At 46.9% G+C, this 19,924-nt stretch overlaps 1 protein-coding gene across 1 annotated transcript; it reads left to right on the top strand.

The window, feature by feature from the left end:
• Positions 1 to 662: 662 nt before the first annotated feature.
• Positions 663 to 19,284, top strand: LOC146041495 (phospholipase A2 inhibitor and Ly6/PLAUR domain-containing protein-like). The gene is made up of 6 exons (XM_083161463.1): positions 663 to 687; positions 1,611 to 1,751; positions 3,996 to 4,115; positions 15,002 to 15,148; positions 18,169 to 18,312; positions 19,002 to 19,284. The coding sequence occupies exons 1-6, from the start codon at positions 663 to 665 to the stop codon at positions 19,205 to 19,207; spliced, it is 783 nt and encodes a 260-aa protein (XP_083017589.1). The 3' UTR covers positions 19,208 to 19,284.
• Positions 19,285 to 19,924: the final 640 nt, after the last annotated feature.

Genomic DNA, 19,924 nt, shown 5'->3' with positions numbered 1-19,924 from the left:
GCGGCCTTCTGCGAGCGCATGTGCTGGAAAACAGATGACTTCGCTGGGTTAAGAAAGGGGGTGCTCCAGTGCTACCTCCTGCACTGATATCAGGCTGGCTGCTGCAACCTCTACTGTGCATACAGGACCCAGTTCCAAATGTTGCTAGAACACAGTAATACTCTGCCAAATTATATCCAAATATACAAATAAAAGGTGCCTTGCGATTGCTTACACCATTCTCAACCTCCCTCAGATCAGCTTGTATCTCTGTTAGATTGCTGGCTCTATCTGGTTTCCCCGTTAGTGCATCCTTGGGACTTCCAGGGCATCTTCTTGCTCTTCACCCGGTGGGCGGCGGCCTTTAAGTTATTTTACATTCTTTTACTAAGTCGACTCCCAGTTCCCATTGGCTAGTTTTTGCAAAAGTCTGGGGAAGGTCTTTAAAGGAAAGTGGAGGCAAATGTAGCAGCTGTAAGAGACGCATCCCCGGGGACCTGCAGTCAGCCCATATGTAACACATACACAGTATCACAAAATGTGTGTGCATAACCGAGCTGTTACAGGTTTAAACTCATCATCGTGTTTTGGTTTTGGCAAAGCCGACCTCAAGATTTTGGTTCACCTAAAATCGTATCCTTTTTACAATTCGAGATTCTGATTTAAAGTAAAGATTCCGTAACATGGAAAGGGCCACATCGGCTCTCGGTTCAGATCAGGTTGGGAGGTCCAGACCGGCCAGGTCTTAAATCTTTATTTCAGAATGAGATACCAGCCCACTAGGTGGTTTGGGAATGAAATCCTGTCAGTAGGGATCCCTACATTCAGAAGACTGACAGCTAGATCTTGACAACAGGATCCCGACAACTAGGATCCTGCACATACCAGTATTATCTCCTTAATCCTTACCCTAGCCCACCCCTCCAGCAGTCTAACCTTAACCTCTCCCCACCTGAAGACTAACCATACATGTCCCTTTCATTAGCCTAACCCTATGCGTCCCCCTAGTGCTCCTAACACTGGGAGTTCCCATGGGCAACACCCGTCCCACGACCCTGGCCCGCGACCCTGGCCCGCATCGGCCCATGCGAACGGATCGGCACCTAGTGTGTTCGCCCGGGGATCCCGCACATAAGCATAAACCATTAATCGCATAGGCAAAAAAAAACATTGCTCCCCTGTGCGAATGACGTGGAATGACCCCCAATGTTTGACCTGGGGCTCCGTGGGGGAAATCATGAATGACACTGTATTGTATGCAGTGTCGTCTAATGTGTACCCAGCTTTATGTCCTGTACACATGGTGCGATTCTGCCATGTTTTAGTCTGATTTTGCTCGTATAGTCAAAATCAAATGGGAATCGCCATTGAATGGATTTCAGCTGCATTCAATGCTTATTCAATGCTGATTTGTGCTCATGCGGCATCAAAATAGATTCTAAAAATAGATAAGACTATATACTGTAGTATAGATCTGTACTATGCCATTGCAAAATGATCCCAATTCGATCCAGATCCAATAAGGATCGAATAGGAAGGCAATCGCGCCATGTGAACACCCCAATGAGTTTCTTTTTGGTAAAGGGATTGTGTAAAAATAGCTACTGTAATATGTATTTCCTCTTTCACAGACACACCTCCTGTTGCTAGTAAGGGCTGTGTCACTAAAAATATTTGCAGTCAACAACATGAACTGACTATTTTCAAACATGAAAAGTATCATGACCTAATCACGTGTACTGAAATTAGCAGCAAGCATAACTTGAAAGCAGGTAAGTCAAACAGTACCTTTCAAAGTCAGTCCTCGGGATTCCACACAGTGCATGTTTTGCAGGTCTCCTCACAGAATCAAGTGACATAATTAGCTCCACCTGTAGATCTTTTCAAATGTGTCAGTCAGTAATAAATTCACCTGTCGGATGACATGGAAAAATGTGAACTGTGTGGGGTCCGCAGGACCAAGATTGAGAACCATGCCAAAAAATGCAAAATCATGCACTTGGGTTGCAAAAATCCAAAGACTAAATATAGTATAAATGGCACTATAATGGAAACTACTGAGGAAGAGAGGGATCTAGGTGTCACTATTTCAGGTGACTTAAAGGCAGGTAGGCAATGTAACAAAGCAATGAAGAAGGCAAGTCAGATGCTTGGTTGCATAGGGAGAGGTATCAGCAGTAGAAAGAAAGAAGTAATAATGCCACTGTATAGATCATTGGTACGACCTCATCTAGAGTATTGTGTTCAGTTCTGGAGGCCATATCTCCAGAAGGATATAAATACATTAGAGACTGTACAAAGAAGGGCAACTAAAATGGTGCATGGCCTACACCACAAAACATACCAGGAAAGACTAAAATAGCTTAATATGTATACTTTAGAGCAGAGAAGGGAAAGGGGGGACATGATAGAAACTTTCAAATATATCAAGGGTTTTAACAAGGTACAGGTGGGAGACATTCTTCACAGGAAGAGGAGCAGCAGAACACGAGGACATGTACTGACACTAGAGGGAGGAAGATTCAGGGGAAATGTGAGGAAGAATTACTTCACAGAAAGAGTAGTAGATAAGTGGAATAGCCTCCCATCAGAGGTGGTAGACGCAAATACAGTAGTACAATTTAAACATGCTTGGGATAGGCATATTGATATCCTTACAAAAAAATAAGGATCAAATATGGTTTGAGGTAACATGTTTAAAAAAGGGGCAGACTAGATGGGCCAAGTGGTTCTTATCTGCCGTCAAATTCTATGTTTCTATAACCACTGCACTATAGCCATTGTCTGATTAACATACACTAAAGGGTATATTTACTCGTACTTACCTACTTTCGAAAGAGCATGTCAGGGAGATTGTGAAGTTGACACCTAGAGGCGCGGGCGCGTGCTGCTACATCTAAGAGGCGTGTCATAAAAGGGTAAGGGTCATAGGGTCGATTGTATAAAGTTTGACATACGGATGGAGCCCCTCTCTTCTTTGCCTTGCGCTTCCCAGAACATCCTCGCTGACGAGCGCCGGCGGAGAGGGACTCCATCAGACTGGGATGTACGTGCATCTCATGCGCATGAGCATCGCAGCCTCTCGCCGGCTGGGCGGCGGGACCCTGCCCGTCTTTGCTTCAGGGAGACAAGCAGGGTTTGGGGGGGTTCGGGGAGGCAGTGGGGACTGGCGATGGTGGCGGACGGCAGCAGGGAGCACAGTCACAACAGGGCATGCGATCATCTCATGCGTGCGCGCCCACTGGCCACGGCTGACGGGGACTGGCGATAGGACAAGAGGTGCTCCTTCTGTACATTAGGTCAACCACTAAAGGTTGACAGGGCGTAGGTAAAATATGAAATAGGTCGACCTGGCTAAGGTTGACAGGGTGGGAATGTCAATAGGCTTTAGGTAGACAATGGGAAGGTTGACAGACAAATGGTCAACATGAGTTTTTCATGGAGATCTTACATGCAGCACGTGTGATCTCCGGCTCCGATCTGATGCACATGGGACCGCGGATCAGATTGGGTCAGATGTCACACACAAGCTATTTGGGCCAATTTCACCCAATTTCGTGTCTCGATCCACTGGAAATGGGGTGAAATTGGGCCCAAATAGCATAGTTTATGGAGGCCTTAAGCAGAAGCAGGGGAACACCTAGCATTTTATGGGCGTCCCTACACAAATGTGCAACGCAGGAAGGCAGATGCCTGCTGGGGGGAGGGGTGTCAGCTGCCGTCACATGACAGCAACACCCACCACCTCTTCGGCAGACACTGACGGAAATCAAAGTCTGTTCAGGCTGTCTTTAATTTCCGAAGGGGAAAGAAATCATTCGATGGTGGGCAACCATCAAATGATTTCTGTCCCCTTCGGCCGCATGCAAACTTAGCAACCGGTCTTGAATCGGGGCCTTTCCCCTTTCTACTTTATCACTCTCCAAGATTTCATTCTTGTTTTCTCTTTGGTGCTGAGAAAAATGATGCTGCCATCTTTATACAAATCAATATACTGAATGCTTATTTTATTCTAGGACATTTCCTTTGGTGTTACTCTTGTCACAACTACAACGTTATCAACTGCGATGACGATCATCAACTGTGCCAACATGATGAGGACGTTTGTTTGTTTGAAAGAACCAGAAGTATATATGGTACATGTATAGACATTTAATCCTGGTGTAAAGGAACTTGAAGGTACTTTGCAGAGAGATTGGGCTGCAACTTAACCGGGAACCTCACGAATATGGAGGTCATCATAATGATCACCAGACGTAACCTCGGGTCTCTTGACCCTACTGTCCTGTCTTCCCTGGAGACTTTCCTCTCTCCTCTTTCAACCATGACCTGCCCCAACCAGGCTGCCTCTTTCTATTACTCTTCTCTCACCTCTGCTCTCGACTCTGTAGCCCCCCTCCACACTGTCCCCCTCCAACGCTCTAAACCCCAACCCTGGCACAACAAAATAACACGATTCTTGCAAAAATGTGCACACTCTGCTGAACGCCTCTGGAGGAAATCTCACTCTCTGGCAGACTTCCTCCATTTCAAATTTATTCTCTCCTCCTACAGCGCTGCTCTCTCCTATACCAAACAATCTTTTTTCAAATCTCTCATCTCTTCTCATTCCTCCAATCCCTGCTGTCTCTTTGAAACCTTCAACTCTCTACTTCGCCCTGCACCACCCCTCCTCCCTTCATCCCTCACTGCCACTGACTTTGCGTCCTTCTTCATCTCTAAAATTGAGATAATCCAACATGATATCTCCTCCCATACCCCCTCTGCTGCCCACCCACCCCAATCACCCTCCCCTCCCAACTACCCCACTCTGTCATCCTTCTGCCCTACTACAGCTGAAGAGGTCCGCTCCCTCATCTCATCCTCTCCCCCTCTACCTGTCCCTTGGACCCTCTCCCCTCCCATCTCCTCAGTTCCCTTTCCCCCACTGGCTGCTCCCACCTTGCTCACCTCTTTAACCTATCTCTTTCTACTGGCATCTTTCCCTCACCCTTCAAACATGCTCTGGTCTCACCTATTCTTAAAAAAAAAAACCTGGACCCTTTATCTCCCAAAAGCTACTGCCCTATCTCTCTTCTCCCATTTGCCTCTAAAATACTAGAACGTCTGGTTTACAGGAGTCTCACCAGCTACTTGTCTGACCACTCCATCCTTGATCCCCTTCAATCTGGCTTTCGCCTACTTCCCTCCACTGAGACTGCCCTAATGAAAGTCACCAATGACCTGCTGTCAGCCAAATCCAAGGGTTACTTCTCCCTGCTTATCCTTTTGGACCTATCTGCTGCCTTTGACACTGTGGATCACCCTCTCCTCCTCCACACACTCCAAAACATTGGCCTCTCTGGTATGGTCTTCAACTGGTTTTCCTCTTACCTCTCCAACCGTTCCTTCTCAGTCTCTGCCTCTGGCTCCACCTCACCACCTTTCATCCTTCCTGTCGGGGTCCCTCAGGGTTCCGTCCTTGGCCCCCTTCTGTTCTCCCTGTACACCTCCTCTCTGGGTGCACTCATTAACTCCTTTGGCTTCCAATATCACCTCTATGCTGATGACACCCAAATCTACTTCTCCTCTCCTGATCTGTTCCCCACTGATTTCTCTCAGGTTTCCACTGCCTCTCTGCCATCTCCTCCTGGATGTCTGAGCGATTTCTGAAGCTGAATATGGAAAAAACCGAACTTATTATCTTTCCCCCACCCAGACCTATGCCCCCTACTCTCCTCACCAGCCACACTCAATCCCAACTGGCTTCTCTCCAATCTGTCCTCAACGCTGCAGCCAGGCTTATCTTCCTCTCCCGCCACTCTAATTCTGCCACTCCCCTTCAACAAAATCTGCACTAACTCCCATTTCCCTACAGAATCCTCTTCAAACACCTCACACTCACATACAGGGCCATCTCTAATTCCATTGCTCCATATATCTCTAACCTCATCTCCATTCATACACCCTCCCACCCTCTACGGTCGGATGACGACTGTTGTCTTTCATCCACCCTGATCACTGCTTCCGATGCTAGAGTACAGGACTTTGCCCATGCTGCACCCCTTCAGTGGAACACACTCCCTCGCTCCATTAGACTCTCCCTGACCTTGCAAAGCTTCAAACGGGCACTGAAAACTCACCTATTTATCAAAGCGTACCCTTCCACTGCATAAACTAGCTGGTTCTCCGACCCCTTGCCTTTTTACATCCGGCTATCTAGCTACCACCCACTTGCTTGCACCTCTTGTAATCTGTCTGTCTCCCCTTCCTACTAGATGGTACGCTCCTCCGAGCAGGGCCCTCTTCCCTCCTGTTGTCAAAGCCCACTTCTCTTCACATTTCACTCACAGCTCTCCTATACTCAAACACTCAGTGACCATCTTCATCTGCATACTCCTCTCCATCATTGGCCTCAAGCCTCTAGTTGTATGTTGATTGAGTCCTCACTACTTATATTTAAGCTGTAATGTGTATTGAACTGTGGCGCTCTTTATTTGTACTCCTATTTTTGTTATTTATTCAATGTTATGCCAAGTTCTGTCTCCCTGTACTGTTCCTTTGTACGGCGCTGCGAAACACTTGTGGCGCCTTATAAATAAAATAATAATAATAATAATAATAATAATAATAATAATGATAATAATAGAGAGCTGAGGATACAGAATGTAGTAGTTGTATGCTGGGATGCAGTCAGCATCCTGATTGGTGAGTATGTGGGGCAGGCTACTGTGCGTCTGGAGAAGGTGGGGTGTAGGTTTTAGTAGAGGCGGGACTTATGCATACCTCCCAACTTCTGTGACGATGAAATAGGGACGCGCGATCGCCCAAAAAGGGGGCGGGCATATGCAAATGAGGGTGTGGCTTATGCTAATTAGCCGCAGTCTCATTTTCATACGACAATAGACGCTGAATAGATTGGGGGTTCTCCCAACTGCCACCCCCCGCAGCGGGACAATGCCTGCCGCGGGTGGGTCAGCGGGACAGGACCCGAAAATCGGGACTGTCCCGCTGTAATCGTGACAGTTGGGAGGTATGCTTATGGTTAGGCTGTGTGGGGAGATAAGCTTTAGGCAGTGTGGTGCAGGGGTTAAGGTCAGGCTGTGGGGGGGGGGATTGAATTAGGCTGCTATAATGTAAGTTTATGTTTAGGGTGTTGGGGGAGAGGGTAAGGTACTATACGCAGGACTGCCATCAGAAATGATAGAGACTGAAAATATAGGCAGGGCCCTTTTTCCCCTTCTTGAACACCTCGAGTGCCTGGCGAGACCACCGTTGTCATCAGCTGGCCGCACTACTCAACCTCTACATCGCTTCAAGGGAAATGTGTTCTTTGTTTATGACAAATAACACTTGATAGACTCCAGTCCTGGGCCCCCTTTCTGTCTGGGTGTGGGACTGGAGTCCCTGCAGACCCCCCCTGATCGCCGCCCTGACCTTACAGCACTCCTTAAGGAATTCTTCGTAACGGGATGCCATTGCACTGGCCATGCCCCCATAGTGATGAGAAATGGGTGACTTGTGAAAGCAACACCCTATTTTTCAAGTATGCATCGCTTTTTCGGGGCCGCGTGGTATGGCTGCGCTGGAGTCTTGACTGCGCTGGAGTCCTGACTTCCTTTCAGCGTGCATTTGGGGTACGGCCTCATCCTCTATCCCCCGGTTTATAAATCCTCTGCACGCTGTTCTCTCCTCATCCCCTACACATGCTTTAAAGCAGGGCACTTACACCCACGGGCCGTATAAGGCTCACTAAATCATTTCGTCTGGCCCCGCCTCAGTGTGTTCCAGCACACAAAGTTGGGTATGGATGGGACTAAAATGATGTGATTAGCATAGAATCATGGGTACTTGTGTAGTTTCACGGCACCACTAAATCGCATGCGATATCGCATGCGATTTCACACGTGATATCGCATGTGATTTACTATCCAGTTCATAACCCCACTATCCACTAGGGCGTGCAGTTGATTTTATATAGTGTGGCGAGCGTAGCGAGCCACCTAGTCTGAAGCGTAGCGAGCGGACACGGATTACGGTACTTGTGTTGTTTCACAGCGACTCACGATATCGCATGGCATTTGCATGCAATTCCATGGAATACATTCCGTGTCCGCTCGCCACACTATATGAAATCAACCCCACGCCTTACTGGATAGTGGGGTTATGAACTGGATAGTAAATCGCATGAAGTTTAGTGGCGCCGTGTAACTACACAAGTACCGAATCAGGCACAAGTGTGCCTGACATTTATCTCTGCGCACTGTCTGATGAGACTCAGGGCCCAGCCGGATGACCGCCCCTCCCACCACAAATCTCCTTGGTAACAGGCAATGGGATGTACACGTACACATCCACTGGCATGCGGCTGAAGGGGAGAGAATCCATTTGATGGTCGCCGACATCGGCTCACCTGCATACCCAAGGGAATGCTCATTGTTTTCAGGGGGATGAACATAAAATGTTTCTGCCCATGTCCGCTCCCAGTCCACGTTCCCTGCAACAAATGGCCCAGCGAGTGTGTAACTCGCAAAAGCCGTCTGGTGCCAGAGTTTACACATGCGCAACCCCAAACTTCCTTTCACTGAGCATTTGGGTACTGCCTCTTCCCAGTGGCGTAACTATTAATTTCCACCCCCCCTGCCACAAAGTCGGGCAGCGCCCTCCTTACCCTTTTGGGTTAACAAACCCCCCCTCGGGTTAATAACCCCTCTCCCCCGCTTCCTCCCCATGCACAGTACCTTCTGCCGCGGCCGCAGATAGTTCTTGAGGATGCTAGAGTAGGCGGCGGCCACCTCTAGCAACCTTAAAAACGGTCTGCTGTATGGGGGCAGCCATTTTCCGAGAGTCACTTTTTATATGCTGCAGGAGCCGGGACCTGTCAGAAGCGCCGCAGCAGGAGGTACTGTGCACAGGGAGGGCGGCAGGGGCAGACAGCAGTGACTAACTATAGCCCCGCAGACCCCCCCGGCGCCCACACCTTCTCAGCGACTCCCCGCCACCACAGGGGCTGCGGGGCTATAGTTATGCCACTGCCTCATCCTCTGCTCACCCTCTATCCCCGCGGGCTGTATAAGGCTCACAAAATCACAAAGTTGGATAAGGGCAGGAGTAAAGTGATGTGATTAGCATAGAATCATGTCTACCGCAGGATCCATGAGAGCAGACAATATATATAGCCATGCACATGAAGTTTTTAAATAATACTGATTAAGTGGGAGCGTGTCGCCCTCTGGTCGCAGGCACCCTTAGGCAGCTGCCTAATGGTGGTGCTGGCCGGCCCTGATCACTCCCACCCTCTTAGCACCATCCCACAGTATTCCTATAGCACCTTTTAATATCCTCTCCTTTGCACTCTCCCTAGCTGCACCAGCAGACTCACTTTTTTTCATTTTTATAAGGTTGCCCGTTCTTGTAGCAGCAGTTCTGGCTTTATGGAGGCTTCAGTCTGATGGTGGTAACACAAGCTGAAACACTAAATATCTCACAGAAGTAGAGCTGTCTGGCTTCACACTGTGAGCGTCGCGGGCAGGAATCATAATGTCTCCGGCTCCAGCAGACCCCGGCATCCTTGCTCCCTCCAGCTCCAGCAGCACTGAATGCCCAGCATACATCGTGTTGCCTCCGGCTCCCAGCTAAGCAACCACTGTACCGCGACCCTGCACCCACATGGCACCAGCTCCCCCCGCCACCGCTAGGGCTGCGGTGCGCTAGTTACGACACTGGTTCCATTGCGTATGAGAATTCTTTATTCATCAAACTGCATACAATATAGTAAAGCTAAAAATGGAGATGTTACCTTTTTCTGTCCACATCTGGTTGCTAAAACCTGCTTATTATTGCCAGTTTATTATGTTATTGCATTGTACTGCTGTTCATTTTCTTCTTCATACTTCATGGCAGCCATTACATTGGGTTTATCCCCCTCTCTCTCCCAATTAGACAGGTAGTTTTTTCTCCCTAGGATCCGACTCCTCCTCTTCCTTATACTATATAACCGAGCACCTCCCCTTTAACCATAGTCTTTTTTCCTGTTTAGAGTAGTCAGAGTATTTAAACCTGGCAGCGAGGGGATGGCGGTGCCTTAACCTATTTTTTGATCCGGGGCTGGCGGCATGGATCAGTGCTTATTTATGGGTTGGCGGTGCCTATAACCCTAACAGTGGCAGGACAGATGGTGGCTTTTACCCCAAGAAAATCCTGTTGGACTCACCAAAGTTGGAGCCTGTGGAGCGGTTGCCTGGGCATGTATTGGTGAGTCCAGAGCACTCAGAGGCAGCGGCAGCGGCAGCGGCAGCGTGTCCGGCGTAGTTACTGTACCCGGCGTCTGTTTATAGCTGTCTGTGCAGCAGACGCCGGGGGGAAGTGACGCGCACTTCCGGCGCGCGGTCTGCGTTTCAGCAGCAGACCGCGTGCGTTCCGGATACCGGCAGTATCCGGCGCATGGTTATACTCGGCGTCTATTGTTTTCTATAGACGCCGGGGGGAAGTCACGCGCACTTCTGGCGCGTCAGCACGTGGCCTGCGTTCCACCGCAGGTCCGCGTGCATTCCAAAATACCGGAAGTGCCGGTATATATAGCGCCTGGTTGGTGTAACAGGCGCTGCTGCATTATCTCAGCTGGAGGTGGATATCTAAATGCTCTGCACTATGGAGGATGCCTCTCTTAGTATGAATGTACCGCTGCCCAGGTAAGAGGTTAAAATTAGTTAGTTAGTCTATCTTTTCTTTTGTTTTAGTGTGTCTATAATTACAAAAAAGAAAACAGCTAAGAAGAAATTGGATAAGATTTGCCCGGAGTGTGACAAGTCATTTACGGGAGAGAATGTGTTATGTAAAAGTTGTCTTCAAAAGAAAGAAGCTTCTTCAGTGTCTAATCAGATCTCTGAGCTTAGAGAATGGATGGAGAAAAATTGTGTCTCTAAGAAGGAGTACGCTAGCAATAAGAGGTCTAGGTCTCAGACCAGTTTGGACTCCGGGTCCTTTAAGAGGGTCGATAAAATGTTCCCTATAGAGGATGAGGACTTTTTGAAATGGAGCAGTGTACCTAAAATAGACGCATCCGTTTCTGAAGTGACTACCCGTACGACCATTCCATTAGAGGACGGGGCGACCTTAAAGGACCCTATGGAAAAAAGGATGGAAAGTGCTTTAAAACGGTTGCACATATCTACATCAGTGTCAATGAAGTCTGGCGTAGCAATAGCTTCTCTGTCTAGAGCGTTGCGAATATGGTGTGCGGCATTACAAGATGATCTGCAAGACAGAGCTTCTCGTGACCAAATGAGCAAAAGTCTGGCGCAAATCTAAATGGCTGTGGACTATGTCTGTGAAGCTTCATTAGACATGTTGGACTTCTCGGCCAAATCCCTGACTTCAGGGGTAGTAGCCAGAAGGGCACTCTGGCTAAAATCATGGTCGGCGGATTCACATTCTAAAAATAAGCTTGCTACACTTCCGTATGAAGGAGCCTTTCTTTTCGGGAGTAAGCTCGACCAAATGATTCAAAGGATGTCGGGTGGCAAATCCGTGAGGTTACCCCAGGATAGGAGGGGTAGATTTAATTCCTATTCTAACAGGCTGTCATATAGACAGGCCAGATCATACAGGCCAGGTAGGCCATTTCGTGACAAGTACGCCTCAGGTACGTCGCGGGCATTTTTTCGCCAGTACATTAAAAAAAGAGGCGACAGTTCTGGCGCAACTCAAAAGCAGTGACGCCAGAAGTTCCATGGAGCAAATCCCAGTAGCAGGAAGACTCCTGGAATTTGCTCACATCTGGGAACAAAACGTCTCAGACAAATGGGTTCTAGAGATAGTATCCCAAGGTTACCAGTTAGAATTTCTGTCAAAGCCAAGGTTGGCAAGATTTTTAAGTTCCAAACTTCCCCTATCAGAAACCGAAAAGGAAGTTTTGAAATCAAGTGTGCAGGATCTAATCGACACAAAAGCAGTCGAAGAAGTCCCGTTAAGGGAAAGAGGACTGGGATATTACTCCCGGTTGTTTGTCATAAGCAAAGTCTCAGGCGGGTTCAGAACTATCCTCGACTTAAGGAGTCTGAACGATCGTCTAAAAAAAAAAGAAATTTCATATGGAAACAACCAAATCTATCTTGATGGGGATCAGAAGAGACGATTATCTAGTAGCTATCGACTTAAAAGATGCGTACTTCCACATCCCCATCTTTCCAAACGACAGAAGATATCTGAGGTTTGCCATAAAAGAAAAACATTTCCAGTTTACATGCCTGCCGTTCGGTCTAACTTCATCCCCCCGGGTCTTCACGAAGGTTCTAGTGGTGTTAATAGAAAAGTTCAGAAGGCAGAAGATTATGGTATGGGCATACCTAGACTACATTCTGATAGCAGCGCAATCCGAAGAGGAAAGCGTAATAGCAAGAGATTATACCATCAAGTTTCTTCAAAAGCACGGTTGGATGATCAATTGGGAGAAAAGTCGTCTCATCCCTTCAAGAAAAATTCAATTCTTAGGCATACTAGTGGACACCATCTCTTTTCAGATAGCTCTCTCAGAAAGAAGATGCGAGAAAATTCAACAGTTAATTTCACTTATTCACAACGATTCTCGCGTGCCCTTAAGAACTGTAATGAGTTTGCTAGGGATGATGGCCTCAGCAGTAGAGGTCACTCCGTGGGCAAGATGGAGGATGAGGCCATTGCAATGGTTCCTTCTAAGGTTCTCAAAAAATCGTACATCGTTGGATCAAATAATAAAGATCCCAAACGCAGTAAAAGAATCTCTAGACTGGTGGAGCTATGATCTGTTAAGAGGAAGAAGGGGGTCACTAGAAAGCCCATCGTTTGTAGTGATAACTACAGATGCCAGCGCCTCCGGTTGGGGGGCACATGGGATGGAAAGATCATGCCAAGGGAGGTGGTCGATGCAAGAAAAGGATTGGTCATCAAACCACAGAGAGTTGAGAGCGGTGTGGCAGGCAGTGAAATTCTTCGCAGAAGATATAAAGGGGTCGCATGTTCGAGTATTCTCAGACAACGTCACGACAGTCTCTTATATCAACCGTCAAGGAGGCACAAGAAGTCGGGTGTTGTTGGAGGAAGTAGAGAACATAATGTCATGGGCCGAAGTAAATCTCCAGTCTATCTCGGCATTACACATTCCAGGAGAAGAAAATCAAATTGCAGACTTCTTGAGTCGCAGTACATTAATTCCAGGCGAATGGGAACTAAAGCAGTCAGTTTTTCAGCTTGTAATAGAGCACTTCGGCATGCCAGAAATCGATCTGATGGCGACGTCTCTCAACAAAAAGATTCCCAGGTTTTTCTCCAGGTACCCAGCACACGGGTCATGCGGAGTCGATGCCCTGTCACAAAAGTGGAGCTATACTCTAGCCTACGTGTTCCCGCCGTTCTCCCTCATTCACAGGGTGCTGTGGAAGATCAGGTCAGAGAAGTGCCATGTGATAATAGTTCTGCCATTTTGGGCCAGAAGGGCTTGGTTCCCGATGTTGGAGAGCATGGCAGTAGCGGGGCCTCTGTTTCTGCCAGTATCAACAGATCTCCTGTCCCAGGGACCGATCAGGTGTCAAGATCCTCAGAAGTTATCGTTGACGGCGTGGAAATTGAGAGGCAACAGTTGAGAGAGAAGCATTTATCGCCAGAGGTGATAGAAATACTCCTTCAAGCTAGGAAGAAGGTTTCATCCGCCATCTATTATAGGGTCTGGAGAATATTTGCTAGGTGGTCCAAGGACAGATTTCATTTTCCAAAAGCGACCATATCTCATGTGTTACAATTCCTGTGCGACGGATTCAACAAGGGCCTAGCAGTGGCCACATTGAAGGTGCACATTTCAGCATTAAGTGTGTTATTAGACCCCGAAGGCTGGCGGATCATAGCTTAATAAAGAGATTCTGTCAGGCCATCAAGAGAATTCGTCCAAGGATTCGTTCTACGGTTCCTCAATGGGACCTTAATTTGGTACTGAATGGACTCATGTCAGCACCATTTGAACCATTGGATAGAGCAAGTCTTAAGTTTATGACATGGAAAGTGGCCTTCCTGGTGGCAATCACCTCGGCCAGAAGGGTTGGTGAAATCCAGGCTCTATGCATCAAAGATCAATATCTAAAAAAAAATCCAGACAAAGTGGTCTTGAAGACTAAAAATTATTTTTTGCCAAAAGTAGTATCCTTTTTTCATTTAAATCAAGAAATTATATTACCTTGTTTTTTTTTCCCAAATCCTTCAAATAAAAAAGTAAGAGAATTTACATACGTTAGATGTGGTTAGAACCATAAAAATTTATTTGGACAGGTCTGCAACCTTCAGACAGTCAGAGAATTTGTTTGTGATTCCGCAAGGTGCGAAGAAGGGATTCGTTCCGGCAAAACAAACGATTTCGAGATGGCTTAAAGATGTTATTTCCTTTACCTACAAAAAGGTAGGACGTCCAGTCCCTGAGGGTATTAAGGCACACTCAACACGGGCAATGGCGGTATCGTGGCGAGAGAGGCGAATGTGTCAGCCAGAGAGATATGTCAAGCAGCTACTTGGTCGTCTCTACACACGTTTTCTAAGCATTATGCCCTAGATGTGGCAGAAGCACGATTTGGGGGTGAAGTCCTAAGACAAGCGTTGGCTTGAGGTATTGTATAACCCGCCCTACTGCTTTGGTACATCCCAATGTAATGGCTGCCATGAAGTATGAAGGAGAAAGCAAGGATTATACTCACGATAATACCTTTTCTTCGGAATACTTCATGGCAGCCTATAATTTTTAGCCCTCCCTGTTTCTGTTTTTTCCCTAGGATCAGGGCGGAGACATTCAAAAGACTATGGTTAAAGGGGAGGTGCTCGGTTATATAGTATAAGGAAGAGGAGGAGTCGGATCCTAGGGAGAAAAAACTACCTGTCTAATTGGGAGAGAGAGAGGGGGATAAACCCAATGTAATGGCTGCCATGAAGTATTCCGAAGAAAAGGTATTATCGTGAGTATAATCCTTGCTTTTCGTTTGATGAATAATCTAATATACATATAGACACATATTGCACTTTGTTTTAGATGATAGAGATGACATAGAAATTTTAAAACGGTGTGGAAAATCCAGTTATTGCCAGAGATCTGGGATTGTCCGAAGCTCAAACAAGACCATTCTGACGAATACCACCTGCTGCGATGATAACTTGTGCAATGCCATCTTACCAACCTGTAGGTATCAATCTGCAAATTTGTTACAAAACAGTGCTCTCCTGCAATACCTCCCCACAGAGCATACATGCTGGGTGCTAACACCCAGGGAGGTCTCTCCTCCAATCTGATGTATCCCTGCACCATGGGCCTGATTCATGTTTGTAGGTAAAGCAAAAAGGGTACTTGTGTATTAGCACGGCGCCCACTAAGCAATTTGCTTAGTGGGCTGTTCTGCGTAGTGAAATCGCATCGCATGGGCCATTTTAGTGCCATGCGATATGCGATGCGATTTTCCTATGTAATTTATTCACTGCTCTCTCAGCCCCGGGCCATCCCATCGCATCTGCCGCAAAATCGCATGCGATCGCATGCGATTTTATGGGGTGTCTGATGCTATGAAATTAGGGATACAATAATGATTGTATGTTCCCCAAAATAGGTTTTACGCACCCCCCCCCAATATCCACGCCACCCTGAAGTGTGGCGAGCGGCGGCGGAACGCATCCTCCGACCTTTTTATTCCCCCAGTATCCACGTCGGCGTGCAGTAGATGTTATACAGTGTGGCGAGCCCGAAGCGTGGCGAGGGGACGCGGAATACATGTAAAGTAATCTGCGTCCGCTCGCCACGCTTCGGGCTCGGTGGCTCGCTGCGCTCGCTGCACTATATAAAATCATCTCCATGCCGACGTGGATAGTGGGGGTATGAAAAGGTCAGAGGACGAGTACCGCTGCACCCGCCACACTTCGGGGTGGCGTGGATAGTAGGGGGTGGGGGGTTGCGTTAAAACTATTTTGGGGCCATACAATCATATTATTGTATAGCTAATATAATGGCATCGCACACCCTATAAAATCGCATGCTGCACTGCAGGTGGGGCAGATGTAACATGTGCAGAGAGAGTTAAGCTGAGTACACGCTACACGATATGTTGTCCTATCAGAGCGACATATAGAGCATATTGTCTAGTGTATTACTGCTACTGTATGTCGGTGATGATTCACACTTACAGGATACAGGGCCGACAGAAGACATCACTAGCAAGGACCCTGCTGCCATCGCTCTATCACTGCCAGCATCAGCAAGTGCCTATGCTGACTCTGCCATTGGGACCCATCAAAAATGACGTCAATTTAGGAGCCTAATTCTGATTTTCTATCGGAATGGGCAGAGCCAGATTAAGGTCTAAATGGGCCTGGAGCTGAAAACTATCAAGGGCCTATTATGGGCAATAATAGGGGTTGTGGCCAGCACCTAATAATGTGGGGGGTGTGACCAGTGTTCTGGTTGGGTGGTCTGCTCATGGGTGTGTCTCTATTTGTGTAAATACTTTCAACTAATTATATATGCCTGGAAAAGGCAGGGGGCTGGCATAAGAAAAATGCAGGGAGATATATTGGCGGGTGCACTCCAAAGGTGCACCCGCAGGATGCCGATGTCCTAAGATACTTGCGGGGTGAGGCGGCACTCCAGTCATAAAAAAAATACTGAAAGCCGAAACTTGGTAGACAATATGTCAGCACCTTTTATGTGGTAACCTAAGTTTACCACACCAGATACCCCTTATACAAATCATGCAACACAATAGTAACCCCTTATACTGTGCTTCTTACACATTATGCCACATGGAATGAGACAAAATTCACACTATACCAGGCATGTCCAAACAGTGGCCCTCCAGCTGTTGTGAATCTACACGTCCCAGCATGCCTTGGCATAGTTTTAGCATTCCCCAATTGCAAAACTGTGGCAATGCATGATGGAACTTGTAGTTTCACAGCTGAAGGGCCATAGTTTGGACATGCCTGCACTATACCAAACAGCAATAATACACAATATGCATCATAAATAGGGGCATTGCGCGCCAAAGGCGCACATTAAAAATTTACACCATAATGCCCATTACATGTTTAGCCACACACCATAATCTCCATTACGTATTATGCCAAACACCATAATGCCTATTAAAAATGATGCTACATAAGTGTTGCTTACCTACATGTTCATTGCCAGGGGTTCCATGTTCATTGCCAGGGGGTCCATGCTCATTGCCAAGTCATTCCATGCTCGTTGCCATGTGGGATTACATGCTCATTGCCAAGGGGGAATACATGCTCTTTGTAACTGGGGGACAGTCGCCGCCGGGCAGAAATGACAGCCATTAACAGCCGGGCAGAGAGCAGGGGGCTGCCCGGCTGTATTCAGAGCACTGCATGTCCTGGCTATTTGAAATAATACCCCTTTCATACCAGAAAATGCAGGGAATATGGTCCCAGGATCATGCAGGGACATTCTCGGACTGGCCCCTTTTACACCAGCCTAGTCCCTGCATTTTCTGGTGTGAGGGGGAGAGAAAACCACCCCCGCCCCCCTTTAAACAACCAGCTATATCTTCGGAACCAACTGACCCATTTACATGTAGGCTTCGAATGATTTTGGTCCCGTGAAACTGGGCCGTTTGGTTCCAGAGACATCTGCCCTCAAACAACATGAACAGCCATGAAATTACATTTCAGAAATGAAAAAAAAAAATGGTTTACCTGCAATATCTCTAGAACCAATGAACCCATATGGACCAGGTATCAGATGGAAGGCCCAGCGATTTGAGTTTGACTGAGATCAACCTCGAGCTTCTGTGATGCGGGGAACTGGCAGCCGTTGGAACCGGGTGTAGGTCGGAATTAGCGGGTCCCATGTTATCCTATGGGGAAAACGTTTCAGGTTTGCCTGGCGGTATCTCTGGTTTCCTCAGGGCTAGCGACGCGGGGCTGGTCTCGTTGGAAAGCCCTGACCATCAGCTACAAAATGGGCCTATTTGGAGAGTGGGCCTGGAGCTATAGCTCCATCAGGCCCATTGTTAATCCGGCTCTGGGAATGGGGGGAATTCGGGCCCACTCTGATATTGGGGGTTCTGTGCTTCTGCAAGATGCGGTCTGCTAACAGTCAATTATTCAACCGCTGCGTCCAGCCGATTGTGTGCAACGTCTAGGTTAGCATCAGTGGAGATCAAGAACTAATTTGACCTTACTCCTTCTCAGTGCCGCCCATCAGTAAAGAGGAAAATGGACTCATCTGCCCGTCCTGTTTCGTCCCAAACTCGGATCGCTGTCTAGGGCGTAACAATTTGAAATGCACAGGAAACGAAAACCACTGTATTCACTACATGAGAACTATTACACAAGGTTTGTTCCATGAAAACTATGTGTGACCAGGGCGTCGGATGGCCATACACTGCTGCAAAACATCACAGTAGTGTATGGCCAGCTTTACAGTTGATATAATGTTCTATGTAATATTTGGAAAAAATACCATATAATAATCATTTACTATCTGAGAAAATGTGGATGGGTAATGTGTGTGTAACTGGAAATGTGTGTAACAATGTGGTCGGTAATGTATAACGTGTCTGGTTATTTACCCGTGGCTGGGCAGTGTGTGTAACAATGTAATTGCTAATATATCATGTGGATTCCAATCAGTGGTGTTGCAGTGGAGGTGCGATGGGTGCTGGCTGCACTCGGGTGTCAGCCACCGAGCAGTGGCAGCAGAGTTATGACTCCTCCTCAGTGAAAGAAGCCTGGTGCTGCTCTCTAACATTACATGCAGCATTCAACTCCTGTCACTGTGTAGGAGCCAGCACTCTAACGATAATAGATCCCAGTGGTAGAGCACCCACACCCCAGTGTCAGTGGGCCCCAATTGTTTAGTGCCCCCCTCTGGAGCAGGAGGAAGTACTTTCTGCACTGGTGGGATTTGCTGGGCCTATGGCATCCGGGCCAGGTAACACATATATTATGGTGTCCATCTCTTCTGAATCATGCGTCAAGTTTTAGCCTATTGTAAGACTCATAATTCTATATATTTCTTACAGATATTTACTCAATAACAGAGAATTTACATGGCTGTGCAACCAATGACATCTGTGAAATGGGATCCAGCATTGTGCAATTCAGTTTTAATGAGAAAAAAAGGATAAATGTTAATATCATGTGCAACGGTTCCATAAACTGGCGAGCCGCCTGCGGCGTTATGGATGTTATAATTCCCATTATAAGTATAATGCAAATTTATTTTTAACCTTGTGACCTGGGTCCATACAGCATATTTCCTACTAGTTTTCTTGAGTATCGGTAGTAAAGTACTGTAGTTTTCAAATAACGTCACAATAAAACTTGAAGTGTATTATTAAAGCATGTTCACAGCAAGAGGCTATTGTCTGTTTTTGGAAATGTTATTTATCTAGTAACAGTTTTGTACTGTATATAGCGCACACATATTCCACAGCGCTGTACAGAGTATATTTGTACATTCACATCAGTCCCTTCCCCAGTGGAGCTTACAATCTATGTTCCCTACCAGATGTACATACACATACAGACATTCTAGGGTTAATTTGTTGGGAGCCAATTAGCCTACCAGTATATTTTTGGATTGTGGGAGGAAACCGGAGCACCCAGAGGAAACCCACGCAAGTACGGGGAGAATATACAAACTCCACACAGGGCTATGGTGGGAATGGAACCCATGACCTCAGTGCTGTGAGGCAGTAATGCTAACCATTACACCATCCGTACTGCCCTGTACAATGCTGGAACAACAAGACATAAGATACATTTCTATAATGTGATGCACTATGGACCAATCATTTCATTATTAATAAATTAATTATTACAATATATTCCCTACCATATGCAAAGTTAATTTGTTGTTGGGAGCCGATTAATCTAATAATATGTTCTTGTTGGTTACTGTATAAATAGCAGACAATGTCTAGGTCAACAGTCACAAGGTTGA

This window comes from Crinia signifera, chromosome 19 (assembly GCF_055691185.1).
Source record: "Crinia signifera chromosome 19, ASM5569118v1, whole genome shotgun sequence".
Taxonomy (NCBI): domain Eukaryota; kingdom Metazoa; phylum Chordata; class Amphibia; order Anura; family Myobatrachidae; genus Crinia; species Crinia signifera.
The sequence above is the reverse complement of the archived record's forward strand: the minus strand, read 5'-3'. Positions and strand labels throughout refer to the sequence as shown.

Coding starts and splice junctions, on each gene's coding strand:
- LOC146041495 (XM_083161463.1), top strand. CDS start 663: ATGGAAAGGGCCACATCGGCTCTCG. Junction 1,752..3,995: donor CAAGCATAACTTGAAAGCAG/GTAAGTCAAACA, acceptor ATTTTATTCTAG/GACATTTCCTTTGGTGTTAC. Junction 18,313..19,001: donor CATGAGAACTATTACACAAG/GTTTGTTCCATG, acceptor TATTTCTTACAG/ATATTTACTCAATAACAGAG.